At 44.1% G+C, this 26,786-nt stretch overlaps 1 protein-coding gene across 1 annotated transcript in view; it reads right to left on the bottom strand.

Annotated features, from left to right (window-relative positions):
• The window catches only part of URB1 (URB1 ribosome biogenesis homolog), a 2,274,827-nt gene that overhangs the window by 1,843,710 nt on the left and 404,331 nt on the right, over positions 1–26,786 (bottom strand). The window contains exon 8 of the mRNA XM_069636341.1: positions 21,625–21,755. Within this exon, the coding sequence (XP_069492442.1) occupies positions 21,625–21,755 (131 nt within the window). The remainder of the gene's footprint in view (positions 1–21,624; positions 21,756–26,786) is intronic.

Genomic DNA, 26,786 nt, shown 5'->3' on the forward strand with positions numbered 1-26,786 from the left:
AGAAAACGTGGCCGAGACCATTTCCAGCGACCAAAGAGTAACCGTAGCCTGCTGTTACCCTTCCTTCCAAGCGACCTGGGGTCTCCAAAAACTATGACTCAGAGCCTGGTGAGATACACCAGACAACATTGTGATCCATCCCACATTGTGCTGCGACCTTCCAGGGGTGCAATACCCCAATACCCTGGGACCTCAAGCCATTGTGTGGTGCATGGTCTTTCGAATTCCGAATCGAGCTGAAACTTTGGTGGCATCCTGCTGGACCTCCAGAGATGTGAATCGAGCCCGAATGTTGCCCTCACCAGAGCGATATTCGGTCTTCTGACTCCTGAAAAGGGTGCCAAAACCACAGAGCCGCATCCAGCCATGAAGAAACTCTTGCCTGGAGCCTTCTCTGTTGATCGCTGCTGCTGCATAAGCCCTTCCAGTGTCCCTTCAGTCTTCACGACAAGGAATTCAGTGACCAGGTTTTTGGTTGCAGATCCTCAAGTCTCCCCTGTTGCAACCTCTTCTTCTGTGCGGAGTAAGCCATGTGAAGATCCTCTTGCCTAGAGCCTTCCCTGTCATCCCTGCAGCAAACGTCCTCCCATTGTCCTGTCTTCCGTCTTCATGATAAAGGAATTCAAAGACCAGGATTTTGGCTGCAGATCCTGAAGTCTTCCTGCTGAAAGTCTTCTTACGTGCTAAGGTACTCCGCTGGCTGTGGTATTTACTTACCTTAAGCCTTTGTGATTTCTGTAAAGCTTTGGAGTGTTCTTGCGATTGGGAGTCCGCTCATCCAGTTCACCCAGGTGTACTGCCGGAATCCTCCTAGGTTGTCGTCTCAGATGTCCCTGGCCCCCTCAAATAACTCTAAAGAGAAATACTTACTTGTTGGGCCAGTCTTCCTTAGGAACTCTGACTTTTGCTACAGCTGTGCCTTCCTGAACTGTCTGTTGGATCTAGTGTCCCCCTTCTGCCACTGAGAACACTCTACTCTAAGAATAAGGGAACGACTTTCTAAGTATTGTGCCTGTTGCCAAGAAAAGAGAACACATGTTTAAAAGTGTACTTACTTGTAAATGAGTTAGTAGATAACTAACTCAGAGTGGACAGTTACAAAAGTTCTTACTTACTTAAATGTGTGTTGTTCCATTCTGAAAAATATATATATGTTTAATTTACTCACCTGTTAATTGGTTGTGCCTCTTTCCCAAAAGTAATACTGTTGGCTGCACTATTTCTTTCAGAGAATAGATGTATATGTGTATACGTTACCAAACTGGGCCTTGCTTCCCATAACTTGCTGTATAGCCTGTTAAGAATAAGTCTGCCTTAGGTTTTACCTACCTACAATACATTGAGTCATTCATAAAGTGTAACATTGGGTTTTGCTTTCCCTGGTCCGTTTTATACAGATGCTAAAACAGTCTTAAGTCTATACAAACCTTTAAGTTGCTGATAGCTCCTTTAAAAAGTATACTGGTTTTACTTACCTTGAGTTAGCCGTGGGCCATCCTTAAATAAGTTAAAAAAGAGTTATTGCTTACCTCAATCTGTGTTCCACTGATTTGAAGGGCAACTGTAATAGTATATTACAACATTAGGTTTTACCTGCCTAGAATATCTGTGTGCCATTCTTGAAAAGTGTTCTTCGTGTGTAGCTGACTTTGGCCTGCCTGGTGCGTCCTGAATTAGTTCTTGCTCATCTTAGGCTGTGTTCCACTGTGCTGAAAAGAAACTAATTGTATATTACACCAAAAGGTCTTACTCACCCATTATAACTGTGTTATCATAAATGTAGCTATAGGTAAATACGGTTCCTTGAATCTTTGTTCCACTATTCAGAAAAGTATACTGGTAACAGGGTTGGTTGATTATGGATTTCTTTGCTGAGTGTCACTGCGTAAGTGACAGGGTCTACTACCCTTGTATTACAGAAAGTAATCTAAAAGTAACTAATGGATTTTACTCCCGTGAATAGGTGTGGCCTATACTAAATGTGCATGATACGGTCCGACTTCCCTAGAATTACTGTTGGGTATTCTGAAGAAGGCTGTATACTTTGGTCTGTACCTTCAAGCATTGTGGTGTGTTTTTATAAATGTGTTTATGACTATGACCCGTACTTACCCCAAGACTTAACTTGGTTTACTTGTATTTATATTAAACCTTTATCTTTTATAATATTTATGGCTTTAAGTGTTTCTATTGAATGCTTGGCATACTACAGGTGCTGTGTACTTTCCTACAGCCCTCTCTCTCTCCTAAAATAAGCCTGGCTGCTCGGTCTACGCTACCATATACTGAGGTGGTACAGCCTTCCACTAAGAGTGGAGTCATTTACAGTGTCAGGTGAATGGTTTTGCTAAGCCCTTAATTGGACTCCAAAAAAACTGTCCTCAGTCAGCGGTTACACAGCAGACATCTCCGGTCGCTGGAATCAGTTACAGCCATCTTCACATCTTCCTCATCGGAGTCAGCTCCAGTGATCGACTGGTCTTCATTTTTCCAGGAACCCAGACAGTCAGCACACAAGCTACATTCAAACTTTGGGTGGTGGCTGCCCTGACAGGACAGCCAGCCTCCCAGTTAGGACTGGTACCAGGCTGGCACACCAGAAGACAACAGGCTGCAGTTTCAGACTTCTCTCTCGTTTCCTGTCTCCACAGACACTCTGGAGCCTCGGCTGGCGACACAAAAGGTTCCCGCCGAAGACAAACAATCAAACCAGGTCCTCCCCCTCCCAGGACTGCACAAGGGCCAAGAAAGGACAAGCATACTAAGAATGGTGTAAAAACAAGAAGCCACCATTCTAGATGAATTGTGACTCTTTTGTGCATTACTGCGGCTGGTTTGACAGCCTGCGAGTAAAAATCACACAAAAGTCGGTAGTAAACATCCACTGCCACGAGCCATAATAGTAAGCTTGTCAGCAACTGAAATGTTACAGGAGAAGTGAGAAAATGGGATGCACAGTAACCCGCAGCACTCCACATAAGGTGGGGTGTGCTGGACTCACAATATAAAATGTAGAAAGGACACAATTATCTCTCTACCCTCGGGAACATGTGTTCTGCAAGGTAAGTAACTAACAGAAAAGTTGCAGCAATAATGAGAAATAGGATACCATGTATCTCCTAAGCGCTCCACATAAGGTGGGGTGCGCTGATCTCACTATGGAGAGTCATAGAAAGGACACCCATAAAAAAGACAGGGTGAGTAGGGAAAATGATTGCCAATCACTCAGGAACATTTAGAAAAATAATCCACAAGTCCAGCAGAAAGTGCTGGGGGGTCTCACATGTGAAGGGGATTTAGCATAAATACATGAATCTAACCTAATACTGATGCAGGTGAAGAGGGAAAACCCCAAGTTGCTCAGGTGGTCCAATAAACCTTCAATGCTTTGACTTCACCATAGAGCATAGATCACGGCCCCTACATAAGAATGCTGATGGACTCTGAGTCCAGTCGGTCAAACCTTCTGGAAGTTCAACCAGGAGTGGATTAGATCCTACTGTCGCTTAGCCTGGGAGGAGCCGGTGTTAGGTAGAATTTTCATCTTGTATGGAATTCTCCCCACTTGGCGAGTTCCCCCAGCACTTTTTGTTGGACTATTGGATTTCTGTCTGACTCTCCTTCAGGAGCCCATTTTCCTCACTCATTCTTTTCTGTGATCTGAAAACCCTTTTTGGTTTCTCTTGATTGGAGTCTGCTTTCCGCCATCTTTTTATGGCATCATTTTACTATTGCAGCACACAGCACCTTCTGTGCAGTGTTACTGGATGCTCCTTGAGCTTCCCTCTTTGGTTTTCTTTTACTTTCCTGTGCCAACTGGAGGTTACCAGGAAAGGGGTATATGTTCTATTCTACCTATGCTTTATTTTTGGGAGATCATCACACACCACCTTATGTGGAGTGCTGAGGAGACACATTGTATCCCTTTTCCTACTTCTCCTGTAAATTTCTAGTTACAGTGACAAGTCCGAGTGGCTGGTGGCAATGGATGATTTTCTACCGATTTTGTGAAACTTACATTGCAGGCTGTATTCTCAGCTGCGGTAAAGGGACACACGAGGCACTCAAAATGGTGCTTGTTTTCTTTTTTCGCCAAGTCATGACTTGTCCTTTCTAGAGCCTTCTTCTACCGATCTGGGTGATGGAAGGCCCACTCATTCCTTGATCTTCACTGGGTTCCCGGTGGGAAGCCCACCCGAAGGCGCCAGTGTGTCTGGGAGTACAGGAAACTGGGGAGGTCACCAAAACGCCTCAGGTCTTCATCCTTCAGTGTGATAACCATTGCTGCTACAACAAGTCCTGCAAAGATCGTCTGCTGGGCATCCCTGTGACCGCCTGCTCCTGCCAAAGGGTCTTCCTCCAGCTGCCAAAGCCAGAGACCCGGAACGGAGTTGCTGTCGTCTTACTTTAGGGAGCCACCGGTCACATCGCTGTTCGTCATCGTAGACGGTACTGTCTCACTCCGTGGTACTAACCTAAGTCGTTTTTGTTATCCTGTTCGCTCCTGCTGAGTTTGAGTCACGATGGGGTGGACGGCCCAACCATGTTCTCGCTTGCCTAAGGACATCCGTCCTAGAGGCAGAAATCTCTCAAGTGCCTTACCTAGCCCCCGTGATCGCTTTGAATTCAATTTTATTACTTACTTGCTATGAAAAGCATCATCTGTGAATATGACAACTTTGACAGTGTCTGCGTGCCTTTGTTCTGCCACCCACAGGTCACTGGTCCCCGAAGTGCCTCCATCTGACTTGTCAGACACTCATTCGACAGATAGGGTTGGACTTCTAAAGTTTAGGCCTACACATTTAACTAACCAGTATTGACATTTAGTAAATGTTTGTTGATTAATTATTTGCTAACCTAAAGCTACTTGATAAATATCGGTTTCTTATCTAAGCCTCTGCTATTGAATTGAGTATTTCTACAGCATGTGTGAAACTCTCCTTACTTACCTGAATTGCATTTTTAGTTTAACATTGCCACAGTGCATATAATAAATAACCCGATTTTGGTAAGGTATAATTTACTTATCTGTAACTCCTGTTCAAAACTACACATCTTTGTCTAGAGGTCCAATCTAGAGTCATGGGTATGCCCTTTGACAGCCTCTGCTGTAAAGTGCCCAAGGAACAAGGCTTCTCCGTATCAGTTTTGATGGAGAGCAAGTTTTCATCAACCTTCTTTCCAAAAAAGATCTGCGCCGTCAAAGGATATATCCACGACTCTAGATTGGACCTTGAGACAAAGATTTGTAGCTCTGAGCCAGCCCTGTCTTTGCAGCACAGCTCTGTTGCCCAGCTGGAGGAAACCCGTGTCGGCGAGGTCGACCGAGAACGTGATGGCAATTTCAGATGCCAATTCACCCTCGTGAAATATGTCCATCGCCTCTTGCCTTTTGTCCTCTGGTAAAAACTCAATGAGAGGCCCCAGTTTATACCATAGCTCGCGATCATATCTGGCGAGAATGGCCATAGCATTTGCAGCTTTGGCTGTGGTGGTTATAACCTTTTTACCAGAAGCATCCAGGCGTTTCCTTTCTTTGTCTGGAGGGACTGAGCATGAGGAGGAAGGGTTAGAAGATCTCTTCCTGGCTGCAGCAGAGAGCCCTGGATCAGGAGTGGGCTGCGAGGGGGGGACAGACAGGAGCAGTTTCTGGGGCTCTGTATTTTTTTTTGATCAAAGCAGTCCTTTTTTGCTTGCGCTGAAGAGGGATGTGCCATAGTGACCAGGCCATCCTCCCAAATATCTTCAAGGAGCAGAATGTAGATTATGGACCCTCATTTAATGTTCCCTCCTTTGGTACAGGAGATTGTCTTTTCGTTGCTCCTCCCAAGCGAGGCCTAACATCTTGGCTGCTCTACCCATGAACGCATGCAATGAACCCACCTCACCTGCGGGAGAATCCCTTACCAGGTCTTTTTCTTTTTTTTATTTCAAACCGTTGTTTTTAGTATGATCAAACGTTTACAACATTTTCATTTTACAATTTACATTGCAACTTCATACTTAAGATTTTCATTTCTTTACCTTTCATAAATTAAAAACATAATTTTTCCATGACGCAGTTAAGTTACTATGAATGTTAGCCAACATTATAAAATAACCGATTATAAGTGAAATAGACTTGTGGCCTATGTATGCAACCATAGCCTTCTCTAAGGAATAATAAAATTGAAAAATGGAAACAAGCATAAAACAAGTGTACGCTGTTAACTAAAGAGGAGTAGTACTTAAATAACAGCGTAAATTCGACTGCAAGAATGCATACATCATACTTGCCAACATTCTGTGACCAAAAAGATGTAGAATTTTTCAAGTTTCGAAAATAATAATTCCCATAAAGATGACATCACAGGAAAATACAAAACATACATTGTTGGCACCATTTAACCATTCTAAAATACACAACCCATCAAACAGCACAGCATGGAAAGATGTTGAAATGTTAAAAATGTATAATTCTGAATGGTAACTTTACACCAAAGTCAATTACCTAACTTCACAGAAGGTAATCACACAGAGCTGGTAGGCAATGTTGGTCACTGCCCTGTAGCAGTAGCCCAGGCAGTAAATATTTATTGCAAGTTGAACACTGAAGGACATGGTGACTGATACCCCCCTCAGTCTGATAGGCAGATGCTGTGTGATGGTGGTACGCTCTGCCACTTGCCTTCACTGGTGGTTCACCTAAGGGTTGTCTCCGCAAGAGTGCAGGACAGAGTCATGCAGCTGTCAGTTCAGTGAATTGGTCTGAGCCCAATCAAAGTATTCATCTACCAGCCCACTGCACAGACAGGCTAATACATGCGTTGCATGCTTTGTCCTGCAGCCTGCCTTAGAGTCGCATACATTACCTGTCACTGTAAAAAGCAGTAGGATGTGTCACTGAAATCTGTAGGCGGTAGGACTGCTTAAAAAGCAGTAGCCTACTGCCTAAATCTGTAGGGTTGGCAAGTATGATACATTAGCAAAGCAAAATGGCAAAACATCCATTACAAATGCAACCACTTACAGCAATAATAATTCAGCCTTTCAGACTCTGAGTACATGCTTTCCAATTCAAGATTAATCAGTGTAAGAAACCTGCTAGGCGACAGAATCAATCTCGTACTCGTACCCCACATACAAGTGCCCCAAAACCATTCCCTTTTGGCTAGAGTCCAGCCCATTCTTTCTTGGTCAAATGATTGTAGGCAAATCTTCTCAAAGTGCGCACAGTAGACGACTAAATGCTTGGTGGATTCAATCTGCCTGTTATCATTACAAAATCTGCAGCTCTGCTCAATATCTGGACACATTTCTCTGCCAGATCCCAATTCTTTCAAGGGTCAGCATTTGATTTAATTTAAATCTAAGATAAATATCTCTAGCTTTATTACAGGGAAATTGAATTAGGTCGAGTTTGTGCGGTAGTCTTGCAGTGCTAAACTTTACAGCTTCTTTGTACAATTTGAATGCTTCCATTGCTTTTAAGGTAGTGCACCAATCATGATCAAATAGGCGAAGTTTGACATGCACCAATCGAAATTCCAGGGATTAAGAGCAATTTCATCAAGTAATAAAACCATTAGATCATAATACTTTGCAATGGTTCATAGTCATTTTTTCGAAAACAAAAATGTCGAAAGTCATTTTTTCGAGAAAAGTCGAATTTCTTTTTCAATACGTTCTTTTTTTCTTATTTTACTCCTTTTTTTTATTCCCGGACCCCAAAATAAATATATAATTTTTTTAAAAAAATGTTTCGATATTTTTTTTCTCGAAAAAATGACTGCACACCCTTTGCAATAGATGGCGGATTAGAAGCAGTCAGCATCTTGTTGACAATAACTGCCAGTTGTAACGCGCGGACAAGGAGGTAAGACCCAGCTCCTGCCTCAGTACGGCATTGAGTAAGGACTTGGCGAGGCGCAAAGCCCCCTTCCATAAGCCTCATTGGAGTTGGTCAAGGAATTTACCAATATCCGCAAGGCGCATACAAAAGAACTGATTCCGCTTTAAGATTATAAAATTGAATGAGAGGGATTATTGAAAATGTGCAATATTTCACATAAACTATGCGCATTTGCGTTGAAAGTTGTGCTAATGTTTTGGTCAGTACCTCCTTCCACATTGCAAGGGAATTGGAATCGGAAATTGTATATCCAAGATACCGAATCGTAGAAGCACTAGCAATTTGAAAATTCTCAATGGTGCATTTACACGATGAAAACTTACTCTTTAGGTTCCTAAATATGATAATATGCGATTTTTCCACATTGCAGTGCAGATTGTGTATACTGCAATAAGAAGCAAACAGGGACAATTTAACTTGGAGACCCATGGGAGTATGATCAAAGAACACGATATCATCGGCGAAAGCAAGCCAATGAATTTTCAAATGACCAAGTCTTGCCGGATAACTGATCTGCTTTGCCCAGATGTCATTGATGCCACATAGATATAAATTAAATAGGGTGGCTGCCAGGTTGACCCCTGCTTCACTTAGACCCCGATGGGAATGGCGTTGGTGGTTGCACCCATATTATTCACTCTCACAAAGTAGGCAGTGTTTTCGTGGAGTTTTGAAATTAAATGTATAATGAGAGGAGGTATACCCATACACATTTTTTTTCCCAAAGCAATGCTCGTATCACACAGTCAAAAGCGGCTGTAAGGTCTATAGATGCCATATATAAGGTGCCTGAACGTTTGCTTTTGCCAGAAGATGTGCCATTACTGTTGCATTAAGAGTGGTCCCCATCCGGGCCCGAAACCCAATTTGGAACCGTGACAAGATGTTGTGCTGTTTAATAAAGGCGTGTAAGTCACGAAGAAGTAGAATTGCAAAAACCTTCGCTGCGGCATCAATAAGGGCAATAGTGCGAAAGTGGTCGGATGTAAGGCCCTTTTTACATAGGGGAACAATGATAGAGCACAGCCAGGAAGGAGGAATGAAAGAGGTCATAAGGATGTTGTCGAATAGTTTTTTAAGAATCTTGGCCCACAGTGCGGAGTTGCGTTTTAGGACACACGGGGGAATGCCGGCCGCTCTAGAATAGTTCAGAGCATACATTGCACTTTCCCTGTCAACAATGGACCATAGTGGCAAGGATGGACTTAAAACGCTGATGTCTTTTTTCTTTGCATTGGCAAAGGACGGAGGTAAGGAAAATTTAGATTCAAATTTTTTTTCCAAGTGACGGCAGATATTGTTGAAGCCTGGTCAGTGCGTAGAGTGGTTGAATCTGCCCTAAGCATCGCCCATGTTTATCGTCTATCATTATGGCAAACATTTTTTGATTGTTCAAATTGTTTAAGTAGTGTTTGTGATTTAGGCATTTATTGCGATATGCGTTACAGATTGCCATTTTTTCCTTCAAAACCTCCTCCAACAGGAGGAAAGCTTTTCTTAGTTCACGAAGAGCCACGTTTTTATGCCTTATGGCTGCATGAATTACCTTGTTGTCACGGTCCTGAATACGATACAAAGACCCCATATTCATCCGGCGCAAACTAGCTATCACATTTGCGATGACATTCGAATGCTAACGGACTTCAGCTTGCGCAGATAAATAATGATGTGGGAAAACATTGTAATTCGAAAGCTGGACAGCAATCATGTTGTTCATTTTGTCACAGAGTTTAGTGGACCAATGAATTGATAACCCAGGGTGATCCCCTTCCAAGAAAATCTGTTGGAGGTCATTCCTTAAACTTTCAATAGTGACATCCAGAGTTAGTTGGATTATAAAATGGTCCCCCAAGCTGGGATCATGGATAGCAATTTTGCTACACTTTCCCTGTAAATTTGCTGAAATAGCATAATAGTCAATGCATGAGGAAATCAAACCCCTCCTCCACGTATGGCAGGCATCGTTGACGACAAAAGGAAGAAAAGCAAAATCCCAAGGGGCCAAGTACTCTCGCCATAAATGCTCTCAGAGTTGCTTGGGATTGACTTTCAGCATCGGAATTATGCACATTCATTTTTAGGCAGTAGGCATTGAAGTCCCTGCCCAATAGTATTTCACATGTCGGATACAATGCTGTAACGTCCTCAAAAAGCTCAAGCTCCTGAAACACGGTTGTTATTTTCTGTAGAGTTGGGTTATGATAGAATGAGATAATTAGAAGGGGATCACGGTGTTCCACATTTAAAGAGACTAACAGAGCCAATGTTGCCAAGGATTTATATACTGCTTCAATGTGAATTTTTAAGTTGGTACTAACACAAATGGCTATTCCGCCCTGAATGACCACGTTTTGCCATAATTTGATGGACCACATATCCTGGCAACAGAAGCTCTTGTTCACACATCGTTTCCTGACATAGGAGGAGATCACATACAATGGCTGGGTGCACATTTTTTAACCATAGGTACAAATTCATAAACCCACACGAATTCCATGACAAAATCGACAAGGCAGGAGACTGCTTACTGGGGGGTGTTATCCATGGCAGGGTTTAGAATGACGGCAAGTGAAGATAATCAAGACCAATATTTGCTGATATTAGATAGGCTGACAAGCTGAGCAATAACAGAAGATTTCATCTCCCCCTGGGCATCGCCACAGTTTTTTTTTTGAGAGGTCAAGGTGATGACCGGAATTGGAGTTTCATTAAAGCAAATCGCATCATTGATGGAGTCAAAGAGATGCGGCACTAATCCAATAAATTGTAGTTCGCGTGTAGATTGCATCACCAAGTCTGTGATGATAGCTGATTGCACTTTGCACACCATGCGATGATTGGGAATTGCTGGAAGAGTAATCCATTCTATACAGCAGTATTCAAAGTTGTTAGAGCAGGGATTCTACTAAATGCTTGTAGGAGGGCTGAACGATTAAGGCGTTTAGCGCCATTAATGTCTGGATCAATTTCCCATCCTATGATAGTCATAGATTGCTTACCCATATCCCCCACACTATCATCTACCAACCCTTAGGGCCGTGGTAATTGTGGCAGAGTCCCTTTTTGGTAAGGATGTAATTCAGGCCTGTGCTCCATAGGCAAGATGCAAGAGGGCTCAGAGCGTACTTCAGTATTTTTCACCTGTGTGTCCACAGCAGTGGGCGCGGAAACCAGTTGGGAAGAGATACTAGCCTGGTTCAGATTGCCAACGATGGGTATCACAACACCTTTCCCCACTTGGGCAACTTCGTTCTCAATAGGTTTGAAGAAAGTCGATTAATGTGTTTGTGAAGTTGGCTGTGCTTTGCCAGCTGTATTCAGATGCACATTCAGGGAAGGAGATTACCCGTACATTCAGCAGGCTTTTTTTGTTGAATGTGAGAGCCAGAGCCTGCTATAAGAGCATTTTGTTCATCAGGGCTGAGATGTTGCAGTGCATTCTTATTCTCTGCGGATAGTTCCTCCAGATTAATGACCTTTTCTTCATTATTGCCAAACTGGACAAGAATCCATATTAAGTGGCATTGTGCTCAAGGAATTATTTTTTTTTTTTCATTTTTTATTTAAAGGTGCAGTTGTGCTGGGTGCTAGGGATGCCATTTGTCTATCAGCTTTTCTTTTCAGGGCCCGGAAGAAGAGTAATTTTTCCTTCCTCGAGGCAAAGGCTTGACCTACGCCTGCCGAAGGAACGTCAGTGTGCCCAGTAACAACTTCTGAAGAGACAGATAGTTTGTGCGTTTGCATCCAGCAATTTCGTTAAAGCTGAGGGACTATCTGGATAGATGCTTTCACACACCAAGTTTTTCTGATAGTGGTTCTCCCTCCTGCTCATCAGGTTTTGCTTGTAGAAAAAATAAAAGACCTGCTCTATTTTTTCAGAGTTGAGTGCGACCTTCTGGCACAATTGAGCGTGAGTGATAATTTGGCAAGAGGGATTTAGTTTAGGATGAAGCTACAGTCTGAGAAAAGGATTGTGGAAATGAGTAGTAAGCGGGAGGGTCCACCTGACATGGCAAGTCGTGCGCCATCTCTGGTGGGGGGTCTGTTTGCGTAGTTATCGAAGCAAGACAAGAGGTAATCACTTTCAAAGGTAACTGCTCTCCGTGCTCTCGGCCTTCGCGTCTAACACTATTCGCAAAAATAAAACCCTCCAGTTTGTTAATTTTCAAAAGAATCTGTGTCAGTGAAGATTTAGAGTCCCTAATCTCATAATGCGTGTAGTCATGCCTTTATCCAGTAGATTCAGTATCCTTGACAAGACAGGATAAGAAGCTTCCAGGGATTGCATGTCCTCAGAGGGATCGAGAAAATCAAAACCCAGTGGTGGTACATGCTCCTTTTTAGTGGGTGAGAAAACACGTCCTAAACCGGGATCTAAGGATGAAATTGCATTACTAGATTGGGGGAAAGACATGGACTAGAGAAGGGACGATTTAGTAATTTCTTTTTGCAAGTCTCAGATGGAGAAGAGATAATGGCTTCATCAGGAGGAACCCCTTCCTTGCAGTGCAGGTGCGCCTTAGCTCGCCTGCAACTTTGAAGAGTGACAAGGGTCGAAGGGACAACAGAGAGACGTACACGTTTTTCAAGTGCTGCGAGGACAACTGGAGCAAGAATGGAGTTCTCAGAAGGTGAAGAACTGATTTCCTCGTTAGAACGATTTTCCGCAGGAAGCGGGTCGTCCATGCGCATGCTGAGGAAGCTCTTGCATGTGGATATGGTAGTGCCACCTAACTTGCTAGATAACGAAGCACTAGAAGGAAGAAAGTCAATTGGCGCAGCTGCAGCTTGAACTCGAGCATAAGCAAACGCTACCTTGTGACAAACAAGATCCTGAGCAACAGTAGAGCACATCGTCCCGGGCAAGCAGGAAACCCTGCCTGCAAATGGCACGGTAGCACTGCCAGCGGGCTTGGCAGCGACATCCTTTTTGCTTTAGATGGTTTAGTAGTACTAACTTAACGGTGAACAAAGTGAACGACCACTGCGTAAGCTTGAAACCATTTGAAATTAGCTCACTAGAACAAAACAATTAATGCAACCCCAAGCAACACGGCATACAACAAGTTCTGCAACTCAAGATTGATAGAAAACGCACATTGTTTAACAGACTATGCAGGACCCACCTTCCCACCCTCTCATCCTAACAGCCCAACAGCCACTTGCATGTGCACTTAGATGCGCAGGCGCGATGTGTGTGCATCTGCTCTAATATGGGATGGGAAGTGAACCAGGAGGGCGGGAGGAGGAAGGCGGGAGACGGGGCCAAAATGCGAGATTGACTGCAAAAATAAAAAAGAGAAAAGGACAATTACGCTCAATAAAGCTACAAAATGGAGCGTATGTAAACAAGAACAGAGCGCCGCAGTGCAGCCGCGGCTCACTTTGTGAAAGGAGAAAGAGTCAGAACAGCACAAAGTCACAAGCCCATTACTTGGTCACTGTTCCAACGAGGGGCGTGTTGCGCTGGCAAAGGGCTTCCTCTTGCAGACGGCGAAGCAGACAGCATAGCAAGGTCCACGGCAGAGCAGAGTCCAGGGCAGCTACAGCCCAACAGTCACTTGCTTGCCCATTTAGATGCCCACTTAGATGGACTTTGTCTGGTTCGCCGTCTGCTGGGATGAATTCATCAAATTCATCGGTGACAGATGCATCAATGGAAGCCACCTCATCCTGTGGGTTATGGTCGGTGTTCATGTCCGATAACTGCAGAGGTCTTCTTAGACGCACTTCCTCCCTCGAGGGGCGATGTGGGGCTTGGGTGCCTCCAAAGCACTGATAGCATGGGTCTGGAGCAGGCGAAGGATTCAGTATCCTCTGTTGGATGGTAGACACTAGCCTTGTGAGAATATTCACAATGTCCACAGAAATATCCCTTGCCGGGACCAGTATTGCACTAGCAGGGCTGGACCTCCTGCGTGGTGAGGCAGGTCTCGGTGGGGGCTGACAGATCCTGGAAGGGAGATCTGGGAGGAAACATGACACTCTCAGCACTTTGATCTTCATCTGAGGAAGAAAGTAGTGGTTCCATCATCACTGTTGGTTCCATATGCACCTCAATCCTTGGTAGAAAGTATGAAGGGCGTGGACATGCTGCTAGCGCAGACACTAGTGTAAGCATTGTCGACAAGGTAGAATGAACCACTGACAGTGCAGTGGTTGACACAAGGATGGCATGGATTTCGATGTTGACGATGTCGACCGTGATGCAGTCATCGACAGAGTCATCGACGCTGATGATTTAGTCATCGGCTGAGTTGCAGTTGGCTTAATCGTCGACAAAGCAACGACATGGGGGTAAATGACGACAATGATGTAACCACTTTGGTAGACAATACAGTCTTTGTGGCCGGCAGTAAAAACGTTGGCACCGCATGTGCAGATGTCGGTGGATGCGACAACGGGGTTGGCATCCCTTTATCCTTTGATGGGGATGGGGCACCGACCTTAGATGGAAGAGATCTCTCTGCCCGCTTCAGCAACAGTCTCGGCCTGTCTCCGGACGCTTCCTTGTGCAACATTTTCCTGCTGGAAGGCTCCTCATGCGATCTTGACGGCTCACAAGGTGGTTTGCTGGGTCGTCCTACCCTGCCAAAGTGAGACATGACTCTGTATTGAAGCAGAGTCACAAGTCCCCACTGGTGTCGTCGAGCCACACTACCAGTCGTCTGTGTTGGTCGCGAAGTATCTTATTTGAGAACCCCCGACAGATGTTGCAGTCTGCGATGACATGATGCAGGTGCAGGCAATGCAAGCAGTCATCATGTAGGTTGTTGATGTAGATGTTCTTTAAGCAACAGTGAGCAGAGGCCTTTAACAGACGTTTCCTCTTAGTTTCAGCCATGGGGTAGGCCCAAAACGTAGACAACCATTAGAGTACAGGAACCATAAGCGTAGAACGCAGTGAGAGCTGTTGGACTCCGGGCACTGCTCCCGTCACTGGAGGGGTCGACAAAGTCACCCAAAGAAGTTAATTTGAAGATAAAATTAAAGTATTTTAAAAGAATTTCTCATAATGAGTAGAAGAGAGTTTGAGAACTCCCAACATGAAAGTGCAGTAAGGAAATCTGAAGATGGCCAACAGGAGTGGAGCTAAGGGAGCCTTTCCTATTGGCTATGGACAGTATGACCGAAATGTGACTATACGAGAGCAGAACATTTCAGTTTATGTTTAAACTGCTCTATGTAACCGGGGATTCCCAACCTAACGACAGGGAATATTCACAGCATTTGAATCTATGAAAGATCCAATGCTGGAGAATATGCAGGAGGAACCGCCTCCTGAAGACAAGGTCGTATACATGGGGAAAGGCCTCCCTATCACCACCCAAACCCAAAAAACCTTACCATGGTTGTCTCCTCCCAAATTGACAGGAATACCATGTGTTATGCTGAAGCCACTGCTGTCTCAAGTGTAGAGAATACTGGGACAGGGAAGAGTGGAAGAAAAATGTTGCTTAACAATATTGAGACTCCACTAAATTCTGTGACGAGGTGGCCTCCGAGAAACATTGCAACCTTGGAGCGGACGATTCACGAGGGTGGAGTCAACTATGTAAAAGGGAAAGCAAATAAGGACAAAAAAAGAGACCTCGGAAAGCAGACGACCACCAACCAAGCCCGGGAGAATCAAAACGGGAGTCTTGGAGGCACAGAGAAGCTGTCCCTCAGAAGGGAGTACGTGAAGGGTGAGACATTGCCAAAGGGTCCAGTAGCCCGGCAGGGAGCCGACTCATAACAAGACTGCAGTAGTCATGGTGGTTGCGTAATGGCAGAAAGGTGGATCGTTTGGTCCAGAAACAACACCGGGACCACCAGCCAAACCTGCTGCGCAGCCGCATGGGAACCAAGAACGGTAAAATTGAGCACTGCAACCCAGGGAAGAACCGGGGCTATATCCCCAAGCAGAAGCAGGTAATGGGAACGGCAGGAGGTCTGGGTGGGGTCCGGCCAGTCCTCAAGTAGTAGCAGGCAAAAGTGCATTAGAAGTACTCTCCTTCGTCATAGTGGTGATAAAAAAGTAATATCTAGGAAGAGTGCATCAGGAGTAATCTCCTTCATCAGAGAGAAAGAAAGTCATATCAAGCAAAAGTGCATCAGGAATAATTTCCATCACCAACGTGTTGAAACTCAGAATTGTCTGAAGGCAAAACAGCCTAAAGAAACTTTAGAGACTAACGGAGGGGAATAAAAGCTGGTTAATGGGATTCATCATTTTTATGCCTCATCCCCTCTCCTAGTGAGACCTCCAGCACTTTTTGCTGGACTTCTGGACCTTTTTCAGAAATCCTGAATGAGTGGGGCTTTTTTCCACTCATTCATTCTTATGGGCTTGGTCTTTTGGAACTCTATTCTTTGTATTTTACCTATCCTATAGAGTCTAATTTCCTCCATAAAATCTTAAAGGCATCTGTATTTTACTATTGCAGCTCACAGATCCTTATGGGCAGTGTTGCTGGGGACCCTTATGGTCCTCCTTTGAAATTATTTTTCTTTATCCTAGTATCCCCCTTCTCTCTGCACCTGTGACATTTTAGACACAGACAATCTCCTAGTTATGGCTAGTGGCAGTGGGCGTGTTCTACCAACTAGTGTGTGATTTTCCTACACCAGGCTGTCCATAGCCTCAGTAGTGCACAATATGGGCACCCAAGTACCACCTTGGGGCCTCCCTTCTTTTTTCGCCATTACTAGCATGGTTGTTCTTTGTCAGCCCTTCTACAATTCTGGGGGCTTGTGTGTGTGTGTGTGTTTTTTACCTTTGGCAGGAAGCCTTGATTGTCGCCCGCCTAGAATCCAGTGTCTGGGCAGGCAGGAAGTGGGGGGAGGAGTTTTCCAACCCCTCCTGTCCTTTGTTTGCCAGTGTGCCTGAATGGGGACAGCTCCCATAGGGGGCTGGCTGTCCTGATTGGACAGCCAAACGCCCCTGTGAACTGCAGAGGAAGATTGCAGAGGAGTGAGAGCTGGAACTGTATAGAAGGTGAGCCTCCTGGAGTGAAAAGCAAGTCGACCACTGAAAACTGAAGTAACCGAAGAAAAACACGACCAAAAGCGCCTGCAGACCCTTTGCAACACTGCAGCGACCACTGTCCTGACCCTGTTTTGTGGGTGACATAGGAACTCCTAAGAGGACAACTCATTCCCTTTGACAGGTGGGAAAAACCAGTCCCAAGACTGACTTTATTTTGAGCCATCTCCCGAGGTCCTGTGAATTTCCAGAGCTGCGGAACCCCAAATACCACAAGACCTGCTGCCCATTTTAAGTGCATCGTCGTGGAAAGGCTGAATCCGTCTTAGTCTTTGCTGAGCCCTCAAGAACACTCCAGAGACCCAATCCAATTCATCCAGAACCCCTCATCAGAGCGTGGGACTGCAGGAACCGAAGATGATTGACCGGGCGAATTGCGTCCTTTGTTGGTACTGCAGAAAAGGTGTCAAAACTACAGAGTGACCAAAGAAGTTGATAAAAGCTGTGCTGGAGGTCCTCCCCTCAAGACTGCTGCTGAGAGATCCTGCCCACTGCCCTGTCTTTTGTCATCAGACCAAGGAATCTGGAGTTTGGATCCAGAGCTGCAACATCGCAGCACATCCACCACAAATGTTTTCTTCAAACCTAAGGTACTGTGGGGGCAAAAATGTATTGCTTAGCTTATTCCAGAAAGTTGCTCCAGAGCATTAGAGTGCACGTAAAGGTGCCCAGGGCAACCCTCTCTTACCTCCGAATTAAGCTGCTGCTTGTGTCCTTTTAGAGAGTCCTTTAACAGGGTCTCCAACATTGGTTAAGACTGCTTATATGTTCTTTCCTAGAGATGAGAAAGTATCCACAGGAACTTTTGAATGTTGCTGCTTTTCAAGACTTTAAGTCTCTCCAAACCGCCTTTTAGCTAGGGTTACATTTTGGACTTTAAATGACTTGTTTTGCAAAGAAACTGCCTCTAGGACCTGAAGCTCTGCTAGGGTAACACTTAACTGTTTTTCTTCCTAAAAATCCCTCTGTTATATGTGTATTCTGACTAAATGCAAATACTGTATTACTTTGTGGGTGCGCATTATTACTGATAGTACGGTAAACCTGTCAAACTCCTGTAACAATTGTACAGCAACTACCAACTAAGAAGTGGCCTTTTGAAAGTATTGGAATGTATACTAATGTGTGTTGATTTATTGTGCTAAGTATTTAACAGTGACTTGTGTAAATATAAATGTATGTGCAAGAGTTTCTTTGATACGTTTAAGAGTTCGTGTTTAGCAATTCATGCACAGCCAATAACATCCAATGGCGATATAGTTGTAATAGACACTAGTAGTCATTGAAAGGTGTTCACAAAGTCCATTCAATGTTTTGCTGATTGCTTTAATCCTATGTTCAGCCGACACGTGTTTCTATACTAGGTCTTTCTCAAGGCTGTACAATTATTGACATATTCCATGCATAGTATCATAAGCATATGTTATCAATATGAGAAAATGTAAATATTAAAGTTAATCTACAAAAATAAATAGGAGAAAAGAAGAGGTAACATACCATGATGGGGCATAGAAGGGAATTGCACAAATAAACGTATGTCAACATTGATAATAGAAATTCTTCCATGTTGTACATAAAATTGAGCAAACTATTCTCTTTAAATCGAGTTACTACGAGTCATTAATGCATTGCCCCATTATATTAGAATAACTAATTGGGAGCAGTAATGTGCAGTACCCTATTACCCGTGACAAGTGCTTTGCAAATTAGTGGTTGTTGTGAAGTATTTTAGTTAGAATATTTCCCAATTAATGCCAATAGGTGATTTCCTTAATCTCATTGGAGGTGTTCTAATACAACCGTTTCTTACTTAATATCTGTAATTTGAGTACCTGTTGGTAAAATAGGGTATAACGTTATGCACGGACAAGTCTTGCTTGGGATTAGGCTCTCACTATTCCCTGTGCTTTAGAACGTACCCACTTATCTTTGATGCGCATTACTAACTGGGTTCAGTGTACTTACCTACAGCTCACATCTTCCTCTTAAGATAAGTCCGACTGCTCTGCCACTCTACCAAGATCTCTGAGTAGTACAGACTGATACTAAGAGTTGGGGGGAACCTACAAACCACTGGGATAGCTTACTGAAGTCTTACCTCCAAGTCGGACTTTAGTAAATCTCCCCTAACAAAGCTGGACATAACATTCAGAGGTTTGTGTAAAGAACTGAAAAGACTTTGTGAGGTTCATAGAACAAACCGCTAAAAGTCAGTTTGAAGGACTTGTCCAAGCAGACAATGGTCTTAAAACATAGGTAAATCAGACCCTAAAGCATAAGACTGCTGTGGAAACTACTCGAAACCGGGAGAAGGAAGTCGGTCAGCTGGTGCTATTTGAAGCATTTGACAGAATATTGTTTAGGCTGTTTAGAGGCAGGGACAGAGTAGCGGATTTGAGTCAGAGGAGGGTATATATTTCAGTTTTGCATCCTGACATGTACCCAGGTTTTCCTAGGTTGAGGCATGGAAACCCCTCTAGAAGCAGGCAAAGATAGGTTTCTTTAAAATAAATAAAAGTCAACTGCCCTAATCCTGACACCTCCTCGTCAGAGTCCTTACTACACCTCGTCAAAGTGCCTTTTCTTTGTTTTAAAAGACATTCTCCAAGATTCCTGAGATGAGACGCATGTCTTTTTGTCAAACTATGACCACAAAGCAAATGACTAGGAAGGAATTAATATTACACATGAAAAAGGTTTGATGTGATGGACACATTTTTACATATTGCAAATTTGGCACTATTTTTGCCAGATTACGACTACCTGTGGTGCTAAACATTTTTGGGGAGATCATTCCACAAGTCTATATGTGGTGAAGTAACAATCTTAGAACATTTGCTATTAATAAGGAACAGCCATCTCTCAAGCAGCTATCGGCTAGAATTACATACGATTCAAAGCAATTTATTTTCATATCAGACCATGCACAAAAATATCAAGTGTTCTCCAATATTCCATATAAGTGGGGTACATTTTAGAATTATTTGTCAAATGAAAATTAATGATATCGCCGTTTTCTACTGCCTTCAAAACTCCAAATGTATCTGGGGGGCAGTTAAACGTAGTTATATAAATCCAGCTACCTGGAATGTAGTGAGCTAAGAAGCCTGGGAAGCTTGGTGAACTACTCAAGGGTAGTACAGGCTCTACCACTAACTAAGGTAGGTAGATGTAGGTGAATCATGCAAACCTCTGGGCATTCTTAGTTTCTATTTGTGGCAGGGAGTTGAGAGGGTGAACAGTGCTCACAAATGACGATCATGTGTGTATTGCCTACAAATCACCTATCTATTCAATCTAATAAGACGATCCTTGGCATACGATACATGTTTGGCCTCTACGAAGATCTCCCTACCATGGCTTTCAGTGGGGCCTGACAAAAAGACTATGGGGGTCATAACGAGGAAGGAGGCAACCATGCCGCTATTAGCGGCATGGCTACCCCCTTACAGGATACAGGGTCCGGGGTCCGGGTTCCTTGAATGAGGAATTACCGGGCCTTTCCGACCTTGGAAGGCCACGGTAATTCCCCATTCGAGGAGCCCGGACCCGGTACATTCCCATTCGAGCCCCCATAGGGCTCAATGGGAACGGAGATGATGCTAACAACAGTTGCTAGCATGCTGGTCTGCTCGCGGGACCCGATAAGGACGCTTGGTAAAACCAGGCGTCCTTAGCGGGTTCCCTCAAGCAGACCTCGTAATGGGGAGGTAAGGGGTTGACTGCTCCAGCACCTTTACCGGCGCCGTTAACCCCTTACTGCCTACCTCGTAATGACCCCCAAAATCTCAATTTCCAGAGACTGTTGAATACTTGGATTTCCCCAAAAGGAAAGATACACATCCATCAATTGGGTCAGAAATATGAGGTTTAGCACAAGAAGAGTAGATTTTTACATATTGTTCACCCTTACTTGTAGGAATCTCATCTGACAATACTGTGAAATTACACTTTTAAAAAGACGATTTGTTTTTTCTGTAATGTTATGCTCAACCATCTACTTATTGACTGCATTACACTCAGATTAGTCTATGTTTCTGCCTGACTCCGAATAGAAGGTGATTTACATTAGATCTGTATTTTGTGAGAACTACTTCTCATTCTGCTTAGCTATTAGAGAGCACACATTATTTTAATTGTTTTAAGCACGACATATTGCATAGGTGAGAACTAAGAGCTTTATAGCACAGTCAAAATCAAGAGCTCTCTTCAATGGTTTACCTGTATGTTTATTCCCCAAGAGGAAGCAGGCTAAGATCTCCATATACCACATCCTTACAGAGATTATTAATAACAGGGGCCTTGTGATGATATTGGAGACAGAGAATCATCTTTTTAATGTAAATATGTCACTTCTTCAAATCGGGAAAGGTTACTGCAAGCAATCGTCAAAATAACAGAGCACAAATTGCATTCAAGGCTGGCAAATCAATCAATTGTTCCATAAAGGAAAGGGGACGTATGCCCAGAAAGCAGTAGGAGCCTGGCCAGAAGTCACAGCAGTAACACACAACCCCCTGCAATAACACAAACAATTTGAGGAAATCGCACGAGAGGAAAAGAACGACAGTATCAATATCTTTGGCAGTAAACCTTAAATGAGTTTAATCAAGTCTTTATTGCAGCACCCTAAGGTTGGAAAAGGATGGAAGTCTGAACACAAGAAGCTAGGTCTTAAAAAGAATACACAAAAATAGTTTACCTTCCGGCTGTACCAAGGCTTGGATCATAAAAATTAATGCCATGTTTCAAGGAGCAACACAGCTCCATCAAAAAGTTATGAACCAGTTCTCGAATTATATGCTTTCCTGCTTCTCCATGCTGCTGAGACGCCTATTGAAAAAAGATAGAAATGCGTTCAGTGACTTTTTCTTACAAGACACAACATTATTGTGACATGCACAAGGATGCCTACAATCCTATTCTGTGGATTTATTTTATATTGACAAGTAGCTATTAGTCATATTTTAACACAAACTATTCTTCTTACAAGATATGATGATGCAAGTAGGTTTTCTGATTCAACGCTGTTCTTGATATATCATCACCTATGTAGACATTTGTATTTGGAATATTTCATTGTCCTGTCAACTGCCTACTGCCTCTAAAACACCACAGAAACATGCGCTTGCACAAGAGCAGGACATCGAAAAAAGGAAGGTGTATCTCAGCAATACCCATTACACTACCTTGAACATAAGCATGATTTTGTCTCTCAGTCTACCATGAATCTGATGCCTACCTCCCTTCTCCCTTCCTAACCATCAGACTAAAAGTCCAAAATGACAATTTACTTGAGACCTGTGATGACTGATTAACTTCTGGCAATTGTATCAATCCCAGCTAAGCGCAATTGCCCGCCTAGCTTAACAACGCAACTGGTCTTCCTACCAAGGTATCTACTTTACACCTTAGGACACCTGTACCTCAACGCAAACAACCCAAGCAACAAAAATGTCATTATGAGTCTACCATTTGTCTTAAAATGTAAACGTTGTCACCTCTATTTCGGTCTACTAGAAGAATACAGCCACCAGAGGTAGCTCCTTGCACTAGACGATCAGGCTTGCTGCCATTCGGCAGCACTTAAATCATCAACAAAGATTTTTTTAATCCTACTCCTTTTCCTTGTTGCCCTCCAAAGCATTTTAACACAGACTACTGGCTGCAGAAGGGTAGCCTACATTTTTCCCCGCTAACAAAAAGCCAACACCATCAAACTAGCATTCCATTGTGGTCACAATGCAAGTATTAGCCAGGTACAACCTGTCTACAACCGTTGCACCTGGGGAAAGAAGGCACTCTCCTCAAAGTCAAGGGTGTTATCTTCCACAAATATGTTGACAACACCCACAATAATATATCAACTGTTCATGCCACCCTAGAGACAGGTCTCTTCGACACCGAAAGGTAGATGTGGAACCATCACCTACAACTCAAAAATTACCAACTTAGATAGAACAGTGAGAGGGCACTGTGGAGCCGCACCGCACATGGCCGCCTTTCTGGAAAGGTCCAACGAGAGAGCTATAATAACACTAAAATCTCTTAACCCAGCTGAAAGAGGGTATGCATCAGATAATTCAACACCTGGACACCGCAGCTTCCCCAACAGGAAAAAACCAAATTCCCTCATTGCGAGCAGAGACGGCGGAACGGCCCAGAGGCAGGTGTGGTAGGTCAGAAGGAGATTAACCAAGTGGAGGTATTTCTGCAACTTAATTTAGTCAAAATAATAAAGACAAGGCATAACTATACCAAACACAAAGGGATTTGCCCTACTTGACACAAAACTAACTCGGGTGTTTGTCCTCAGTGATGTAGTCCACTCAAAAGCCCATCCTCCGTCCAAATACTACCCTATACTGACCCTACCACTAATGAAAAAAGGCACACAAGAAGAAGGGTCCAGCAGAATTACTCCGTTCTCCTGGACAGGCTTGGTCAGCATTAATAGTTTATCTTCAGATTTGTGATTCCATCGATCAGTTCCTTCAGTTCTTCAAGGGGACTCTTCAGTTTCCTGTATATCCCCCTTTCATTAATGTACAACGTTCGTGGATCGGGCCCTATTCCATTAGGCTTCTTGAAATGTCTCTAGTCTATATTCCACTCTGTTTGACTCTTAACCAAATTATTCGTCATCATCTGTACAGTCTTTCCGCTGACTTTGACAAGTGACTGGAGTCTCTTGGTACTCCTAGCTTTCTGTACTGTATTACCAAACTATTCTCAGATGTTCGTCACTACTGGGATGAGTATGAGGAGTTATTTTGTCTTCTCTTGCTTCTCCTCTTGCTGTAAACTATATAGCACTACTGGGACTTATATGATGCATCCCTTGATAGTGTTCTCTTGCTTTAGGATTTTCACCACTATTGGGACGAGTATGATGAGTCCTGTGATGCTCTTCGCTGGTTTTAAAGTACTTATCACTACTCGGATGAGCACGATCAGTCCTATGACGCTCTTCACTTGTATTACGACTTTCCATCTGCCCTTTTCCTCTCCCGCCACTCCCATTACCTCTCTGGCTTCGGGCTGGCATCACCAGTTCTTCCTGTGGGGTTGGGCTGTCTCTTCTACCACTAACGCCTTCAACATTCTCTTCTCCTTCTCTCCTTGGCATGCCACTGACTCCAAATTTCTCCTGCAGGCACGGCACGCTCCCTGCCATCTCTGTGTCTCCTTCTCTTGGTTGCCTGCGTCTTCTCGCCAGAGGACCTCCCAGACTCCCCTGAATTTGTCTCTCGCCAGGTCTGGGCACCACCAACAAATGACGTTGGTCCTTCTTCACTTTGTGTGTGCAAGGGCTGAGGCCTCCCAGTGTAGACCTGTAGTCTTCATGTTGAGCATTCTTTATTATTTGCTCAATCTTCTTCATCTCAGTATGGTTGCCTTCCAACCACTGAGTAGTCTTAATTTTTCGCATTCTTCTTCCTAGTATGCAGGTCTCCCTTGGCCATTCCGGATAACATTACAATAACAAACAGTGACTGGCTTGGAATGGTTTTGTTGAAGCTCTTATGCTTTTTGTACTTCCTCAGAAAAGGGGGCGAGGGAGTTCGACGGAACGGGAGTCCTTACCCCCAAAAGAAAGTCTATCCCTGTGAGATCCAGTCTACGGCCACCCATAGGGTGAATGTTGCGTAGCGGGCTCACCTAGCTAGCCTCACAGGGAAGGGCTCCGCTATGGGGAGAAGTGACGAGATCCTGTGAATCATCACAAAGGGTAGTGACTGAAGGCCGGAAGCTGAAGGATAGGGGGAAGCGGGTTTGAAGAAGCAGAGTGTATGTCCCTAAATGGTTGAATGGTCCCTAAAAAGGTAAACCGAGGGGCCAACATACGGTAACTAAGAGGAGACGGACTCCTCCCACCAGGGACGAGACCCGTAGAGATGGTACTATGGAGAATAGAGCTAAGGAATGGCATAGTGAGCTTAGACCCGGCCCACACAGACAGGATGGCTGAGCCAGAAAAGGGCCCTGAAAACTAGTCTGGAGAAGAAATGGAGGAGGACTTGAGACGTTGGTCATCAGAGGGGTGTGTGCCTCCAAATTACTGGACGAGGCCTGCCCCCTGATGGGAGGCAGAGTGGATCGTCCATCTTGGACAAGGATAGATTCGAGAGTCAGGCACGGCGAGGGGCCGCATGCCAACTGAGTGACACACAGTAACTATATGACTGATTCAGTGCAACTGGTGAGACCAGCAATAATAAAATAATACAAAGTAAAGACAGGAGTGTTTTTTTCTGCTGAACTACAGGGACTGAGAAGGAGAAGGCTTGCTGTCACCCTAAAGTGAGAGTTGGGATCTGAGTTTACTCTGCCCCTGTTCAAGGCAAAATTCCCCCACTTTAAGAAGATCTGTCAGTGTGGCATCCTTACGAGAGATAATCGTGGCAGAGGTTGGGTCCAGGATCGCTCTGGGCGAGTGACACAAAGAAGAACCCTGGTAAGCCCCTACCACCTCCTCCCCCAAAGCCCCTACACCCACTGAGTCAGAAGACCCAAGCCATTCAAATGTGTTGTAGTGACTGAGGATAAACGGCCCCCCCCCCACTCCCCAGAACACAGGAGACACTTACACACACACACACACACACTTTATGAGCGCTATGGCGAGAGATGTAGCTTTAATAAGACTGGTTATTAAGGGATTAAAATCAGACCAGTAGTGCATCACCATGAGACTGGACATAGCAGAATCTGGGATCTTGCAACTGGACGACAATGTGAATGCTCAAAGAGAGGGTCCTAGTTATCTCATCCATAAGCTAACATCCATGAACGAACAACTACTGGATCTAAAAGCTGGGGATAGACTAAACAAGATTAGGCTGGTCAGAATTCCCGAGGACAGAGAGCACCCCAATATGAAGACTTTTATACTTCAAATACTATACGAGACAATGAGGACAACCACTGATGATTCTACAGAGATGGAAAGAGTGCGTAGAGTGCTACACCCCAGGCCAGATCCAGACAAGCCTCCCAGACACATCCTGATTCGATTCCTGTGTTTCACAGTACGAGAAAAAATAATCCAATTTACTGTTTCAATTCTCTGGAATGGGAACAGTATTGCCTTTGATCAATATCTAATGGAATAAAGGAAGGAATGTAAGTACATAAAGAAATGAATGAAGAAAATAAAAATAAAGAATGCTTGGGAATACGCCCCAGTCTTAATGAAATTTACTTGGGAGGGCCAAAACCATGGAGCAGAGATACCCTTAGTAGTGAACGCTATTCTTCAAGCGCACATCTCACAATGGATCGCAATTGGGCGAGGTGGAAGAATCAACAACAACGACGAAAAATCCAGAAATGCTCATGAAACATAAGCACCGACTACGAATTGGCTACAGAAGTAGGTAGAGGATTAACACCCCAATAAGGCCAATAGCTAAATATTAATAATTAAAAGGGAAAAGGACTAAAAGAAGGTTTATCCTGCTATGTTCATGGAATAAATAATCCCGCCAAAAGAATGACAGAAGGAGGCAGATACTGTCTTCCTACAGGGGACAAACCTGCTTGAACAAAGATGAGAAACCAACAACCAAATGGAGCTGTTTGGGCTTTCACGCCCCAGCTTCCGAACCCAAAGAAAGTAGTGTCCATATTGTGGACAACAAACCCCTACTTCTAATTGAAAACACTAAATGTGGACCTAGGTGTCCGATAGCATTGGGGCGCCGGAACTTGGGGAGGGAAGAGAAGAACAAGTTACTTACCAACTGTAACGTTCTTTCGACTGGATGTTCCTCCCACGTATTCCTCATCTTGTGATAATTCGTCTCGCCAGCTTCGCTGCATCGGAAAACATTTTTCGGCAGAGGGCGCTGTGCTCGAGGC

The sequence above is a fragment of the Ambystoma mexicanum genome, chromosome 7p (assembly GCF_040938575.1).
Source record: "Ambystoma mexicanum isolate Mex_15411 chromosome 7p, UKY_AmexF1_1, whole genome shotgun sequence".
NCBI lineage: Eukaryota > Metazoa > Chordata > Amphibia > Caudata > Ambystomatidae > Ambystoma > Ambystoma mexicanum.